The 6,334-nt window shown below is 42.0% G+C and overlaps 1 protein-coding gene across 1 annotated transcript; it reads left to right on the forward strand.

Annotated features, from left to right (window-relative positions):
- The first annotated feature begins 1,186 nt into the window (after nt 1-1,186).
- C6H18orf21 (chromosome 6 C18orf21 homolog) lies at nt 1,187-6,334 on the forward strand. Its single transcript, XM_054381779.1, has 5 exons — nt 1,187-1,266; nt 1,423-1,445; nt 2,164-2,363; nt 5,235-5,434; nt 5,829-6,334. Exons 1-5 carry the CDS (start codon nt 1,187-1,189, stop codon nt 5,980-5,982), a joined length of 657 nt encoding a protein of 218 aa, XP_054237754.1. The 3' UTR covers nt 5,983-6,334.

Here is a 6,334-nt window from a genome sequence, read left to right on the forward strand (position 1 = left end):
CCTATTAATAGGAATATTATATTTGCTAGAAATCTGTTGACTGATGAACACTGGTTGTGTTTTAAACAGGTATTATGTGAAACCCTCTTCCACTCAGGAAAGGTTTACCCATTATCAACAAGGCCGGCAACTTGGCAACCAAAAATGTAGTATTGAAAAGTCCATTGAAAAAATGTATTTTTAATGCAAAATAGAAAGTCAGCAGAGACCCTAATTGTAGCTATTATGACCATTTCATTAACAAGCTCAGATTAAATGACTGCACTGTAAATCTCTATTAAAGGATACCCCAAAATTGTTTCCCCCCGTGCTTTTCTGTGTCTGGAAGCAGAAAACATGTATTCTGTATCAGAAAATAAGACCTTTATTCAAATTCCTTGATAGAACGTTGCAGACTGCATAGACGAAAACGGCTCCTAAACGAACAGTAGTAGATCAAAGCAGCAAAATGTCCAGCAAATGAATGGAACCCAGTGAATTAATAAAACACACATTAAACTTTGAAAAACTGAGGATATCTTCTTTTTACAGTGACAGAATTCATAGTAAGACATCTAAATACCTGGGCTATTAATAGCCGACACCTTGGAGGTGCCCATTGAAATGTTTCACGTGAGAACTCATGACAAAGAGATCTGTTTTTTTCTCCCCTAAGATAAGAGTTTTCTCCCCTACAGAAACGACTTTTAACACCACTGATGACACGAGCAGCTCTAGCCACCGCTTCCAGCCGCTCCTTAGCGCACGACCACCCCCTCGGCGCCTTACGACTCCCGACCTCGGAACTGCCAGAGAGCCAGGGCTGCGCACGCGCAACCCCCTCATCGCGGCCCCGCCCACAGCCGCGCGCAGCCGCGGGTGTCGCCCCCACGGCCAGACAGACACAAACCGGCACCAGCGCAGCTTCCCTCGGTGCACAGAGGTTGCTCCCGCTGCTGTCTGTCCGCTCTCCTCGCGACGAGGGCCATACCCTTTCTCTCTCACTCTTTCTAACAACTCCGAGCACACCCACGTCCCACACGCCGGGCTAAGCAGGGCGCCATGGGCCCGTCCGATCTAGGAACCGTAGTGCTGCGGCGTCAGCGACCCTCCGAGCCTCGGCGAAGCGCTGCACATCATTCCCTTTCCCGCCCCGGCCGCAAGGCCTGGCTGCTGGCGGCTTCCGGCGGGGCGGGCGTTTGGCCGCATGGGGAGGCAGCGGCGATTCCTGGAGGTGGCAGCGGAGCTGGTGGCGGGCGGCTGCCCGGGCCAGGCGCGGTTCCTGCTGTAAGAGCTGGGGAGTCGCGGGGAGGATGGGAAGGTGCTGGCTGGTGACGCGCGTGGGGAAGCCAGCCCCTTGTCCGCGTGCCTGCCGCAGCGTGTCGCAGCGCGGCCGTGGGGGCTCTGCTCCGTGCCGTGACGCTCTGCCTTCTTCCCGTGCAGGTGGACCCTCCGCAGCTCTCGAGGCGAGTGAGAGGGCCGGGCGCAGGGCGAGGGACGCATGAGGCCGCAGAGAGGGGCTCCGCGATCCTGCGGTGGGAGAGCAGCGCGCGGGGGTTGCCTAGGCAGCCAAAGGGCAGACGCGCGACCCTAAGAAGGCTTTCTCTTTTCTGATTTCCCCTTCCTCTGGCACTGCCCCCACTGAAGTGCACCAGGGCGTGCTTTGGGGCTGCAGGCAGAAAGGGCATGCTTGTTAGCCAGCTGGATCCAGGGCTTCCGTCTCCGGCAGCAAGAAGTAATAAGGCACGCGTAGGAGCATGCCTCTTAGGTTTGAAGTTTATATCAAAGAATTCTGTCATTTCTGTCCGAGATGCTGTCATCTTGCACTGAAAATGGGCAGAGAACTTTACAAGGCTTTCTTGTCACCAATCTGGCAATTGTGCCTGCATGGAGCTCCTTGCAGACTTATGAATCTCCTTAATTAAAGACTTTCAGGAACTAATTGCATTTTTCTCAGGCAAATTGCCAGTTAAGTATTGCATAAGCTTACTTTGTGCATAAACTTAGCATGAATTGTAATAAGCTGAGTGCATTACTGGTGCTTTCTCTTGGGTTCTAGTGGTATCTGAAACTTGAAATAGAAACATATCTACCTACATAATGTTAAACCAGAAATATACTATTTTAATGTTTGCCTGTAAAACGTGATTTAATTTAATTTTTTCCCCCGTTACTAATCTGTAGATAATGAACGTGGATTTGAAAGAATATGTCCTTACTGCTTCCAGTTCCTGGTTCCTGATAGCTGCCGGGTGCGTCTTAAACCAAAGATGAAAGTGACTCCACAGATAGAGAAGGTTCTTAAACGAGAGGTGAAGAACCGTAATCTTAATATGAAACAGACAAAGCTTTTGAGAAAGTACAGGGAGTCAAGAAGTGTTCTGGTAAGGATATTTGCTTGGGACTGCCAAATACTTTTGCCAGAAACCTTTACATGGCATAAAAAAAGAAGATGCAGAAGTCTTTCTCTTCACAGAGGAGCTCACAGCTAAGCTTTTCCTTTTTTAGGAGCATATATGTTTTCCTTTCCTTTGGGATAACATCTATTCACAAACAAAAGTTTTAATCTACCTTCCACAACAGAGGCATCATGAGCACAATGTCAAGAGCAGTAAGCTTCCCTCTCCCTTGAAAAGCCACATGTCAGGGAAGCCACACAAACAGTTCTGCCTTCCCTATGTTCTCCTGTGCAGTGGTATGGGTAGACTCTGCAGATGTCTAAGATCTTGGTGACAATGTCTTCCTTGCCAGGAGGCTCACGTGTTTCTATTGTCTGCTCTTTGAAATCTGCTTAGCTTTCTAAAAAATGACAGGAGTGGCAAATTTTTTTTTGAGTATGGCAGAACTTGGATCAAAGAACTCCAATAGATGCAGACCCTTGTATAGCCATGTAGAACCAATAAATCCCTAGAAATCCATTGCTAAGAAAACCCCAAAACTAGCTAAGAAGAAGGTGCTATTGGCTGAAGTCAGGTTGGTTTTGGCAATGCACGCAGCTTGACATCTACTGTTGTTTCAGCTCTAAATATGGGTTTCAGGAACTGATAAGATTGTGAGGTCTTGTCTTAGATAAATGATGAAACTGAATTTATTTTTTCAACTTAAGAAACTTTACATATATTTCAGTACACTCGTGGCTGCATCAGATTGTTACTTTCTGTATGAATTGAATTTTCTACACTTGTCTGAAGATTACTGTTTCTAGGAAGTCTTTTAACATAGGTAATTTATACAAGTTATACAAGTTATGCAGGAATATAAGATTTAATTACTATTTTTTTAATACTACTATTAAAACAAGTTATATGAATGGACATTCTGGAAAGGGAGAGAGCATCCCATTGTACCCAGCAATTGCTGGCAAACTTTGCATTTTCTCAGATGAGAGTCTGCTGGTTTGGGGAGTAAAATTTGGAAACCCCTAAATTATTGCAGTCAATTACATTAAACTGAGGGAAAAAAAAAAAAAAAAGGTTTTAAACTGTCAGGGCAAAATAAGGTGCTCCAGAAAGGCACCTTTACAATTACTCTTTACAAATTGTAGATCATAGTGGAGCAGCAGAAAAGACATCTGAGAAGCTGGAATCCTGGCTGTATTTTTCTGTGATCATAAATGTTTAGCATACATTAAGAGCTGCCTCTCTAGACAGCTGATGGACAGTGTGCTATGGAATTATGATGGGTTCTTAGATTTCTTCTATGGGTGGAGGATGCATTGTCTGTTAGTGTGAGTAGTTTAAACTTCAGTTTTAAATAGGTCCAGTTTAAACTCTGTAATACTCTAATCTGGGGATGTAATTACAGCTTGCTACACTTGTGTCCAGCTCATTTCTGTTTGCATTTGTGCTGTAGATTATGATTTAAGTATTTCTGCTTTTAAGGGTTTAAAATACTGTTAGCTGCTGACAGCTTTCAAAATTAGCAATGTAGATCCCTGTGGTCTAATAACCTGAGACATGCAGGAAATGTAAATATGAATGTGATTGAAAACTACACCAAGCAACAGTGTGGCAGGTTGTGCCTCTGATACCCTTCTTAGCAAGTAGAACTTGATTTGAGAATGTTTCTGTCATGAAAAGTTGTGTAACACAGGAACTATTTCAGGGACTTTAGAATTTTTTGAGTTACCTGCATATGCAATTCAGGGAATGGAAACTGGCTGGGCAGCGCTATCCACTAATTCCTGCACTGTAGGGTCTTCACCTCCATTTGTATTCCATGGAGTGCTAAATTGTCATGTGATTCTGTGGGGTTTTTCCCATCTGAACTAAAAACACATCAATATGTGAGCTGTAGAAATTAATGATCTATTTTGTTAGGCTAACAAAATAATACCTAGAGACAGTCAAAACATGTAACTGAAAACATTACGTTTAGAAATACCAAAATTAAATTCTTTCTAAGCAGTTTGAATTTAGGTAAATTTACACACTTTACAATGAACAATTTGATATAAATGTTTCAAAACTGCTTAGACATTTTGGTGGCATTGTTTTTAGTATTTTTTTTTTTAACAGAAGTATCACATGACTTTTCCAGTCAGTGTAATTGCATGACTCAAAGTTGTCTGTGTGTATTTGTCTCATCTCTCTTATTAAGAGTAGTTGCCATAGCAGTAAGGAGTATTGGGAATACCTGACAGTCTCTGAGACTGTCTGGCACTATCTGTTCTGATGCATCTCTGCAAAGTGTTGTGCTGCTGGATGTTCCCTGCAGTGTAAAAGTAAACAGAAGAGGAAGTGCCCATTGCTTAGAACTACAGAGCCTCTTCTTTGTCCACTAAGACTTGCTATTATTAGTTATGGATAATTATTTCTGAGCGCTGGAAAATGTGTAGTATAACATCATCAGGGGGAGAGAACAAACAAATTTACATCACACTGTATGTCATAGTTTTTAGCAAAGTATTAATAGTACCTCTAATGCATATTCAAGATATCATATATCCTGTTCAGGTGCTGTTTTATCTTTCTGTTTTGACAGGGTTGTTTTCTTATTTCACTGTATGAGTTACAGGTCTCCTGAAATTAGTTGCTAGGGGTAATTTGTAGATAAACCTATAGGGTATATTTTCTTAAGAAGCCTGAATAAAAAAGGTGTAAAGAATATGTTGCTTTTTCAATAGTTCCTCTGACCTAAGCAAATACTTCATTTGTGTCATGGTAATTGGAGAACAGGTTGTTTAATTCACAATGGCTTTATAATACAAAGGTGGAATGACTGAAAGAATGCTACTTCCTTTCTTTTCTTAATAGCTGGTTACTTGCAACTTGTGCAACAAAACGACGAGGCACTACGGTAAAAGCAGGGCTACCAAGACAGACAGTTCTGGCACTCCAAGTAAGAAATCTAGCCTGAGAACACCAGATGTAAAAATACAGTCTGCAAACAGAGTGACACCTGTAAGCTGCAGTAGTTTGGCATATAAAAGGAACAGTCCTTCATCTTGTCCCAGGTACCTGTTTCTCTCCTTATTTAGAGGCACGCTTCGAGTAGCGCATTATGTCTTGTGGGAAAAGAATGTCCTGTAGTGATTTCAGGTCAGTCAGTTAAAATTAATGAAGCATTTTTGTTCAGGTGAGTTTTAACTTTACCACCTTTAAAATCAAAGATTCTAATGAAAAGCAATGATGTACAAAATTATCTCCCGTTATGTTTTTTGTCACTAATGTGAAATGTCTGGCTCAGAATTTGCATAATAAAGTTACACTTCTGACTGCTCAATTTCACATGAAAATACACTATGTATGCTCAGAGTTTTTCACTTAAATTATATATATGCACTTTCATAGTTACCTTACATTAACTCTGATTCCTCACCTTTAAGACATTTGAGTCTTGTTTTTCAGAACTCGTGTATCCAGACAGGAGACAACCAGTTCTGCTTCCAAGATTCCCCGAAACTCCAAATTTCACTTTTCAAAGCTAAAACAGATGCTCAACCTGGAAGAAAAAGAGAAAAGCCGGAAGGCAGATTTGAAGACCTTTTTGACTTTCCTTTAGTTATGTGTTATTTCAAAGTAATGAAAATCTAGCAATAACTATTGTTCCAATTCTAGTACATGAACAAAGCAGTTTCTTTAAAGCTGACACTAATGGCGTGTATCTTGTGAAAGCATAGAGCATCTTTTAGAAGCAAACTCTGGGACTGATTGCCCACAAGAGGGAGATGAGAAAATAGTGTCTAATATGCTTGGGAATTTTAAACATGTTTTTCAGTAACCAGTGGACCAAGATGAAAAGCTGGGAATAAGTCCTTTAAGGATTCTGGATCCACCAGTGGGTCCAGCAGGACCAACAGATAGGTTAGCAGAAAGTAATTTGAGGATATGGAGGTTCCAAAATATATATGCTT

The sequence above is a fragment of the Indicator indicator genome, chromosome 6 (genome assembly GCF_027791375.1).
Source record: "Indicator indicator isolate 239-I01 chromosome 6, UM_Iind_1.1, whole genome shotgun sequence".
Taxonomy (NCBI): domain Eukaryota; kingdom Metazoa; phylum Chordata; class Aves; order Piciformes; family Indicatoridae; genus Indicator; species Indicator indicator.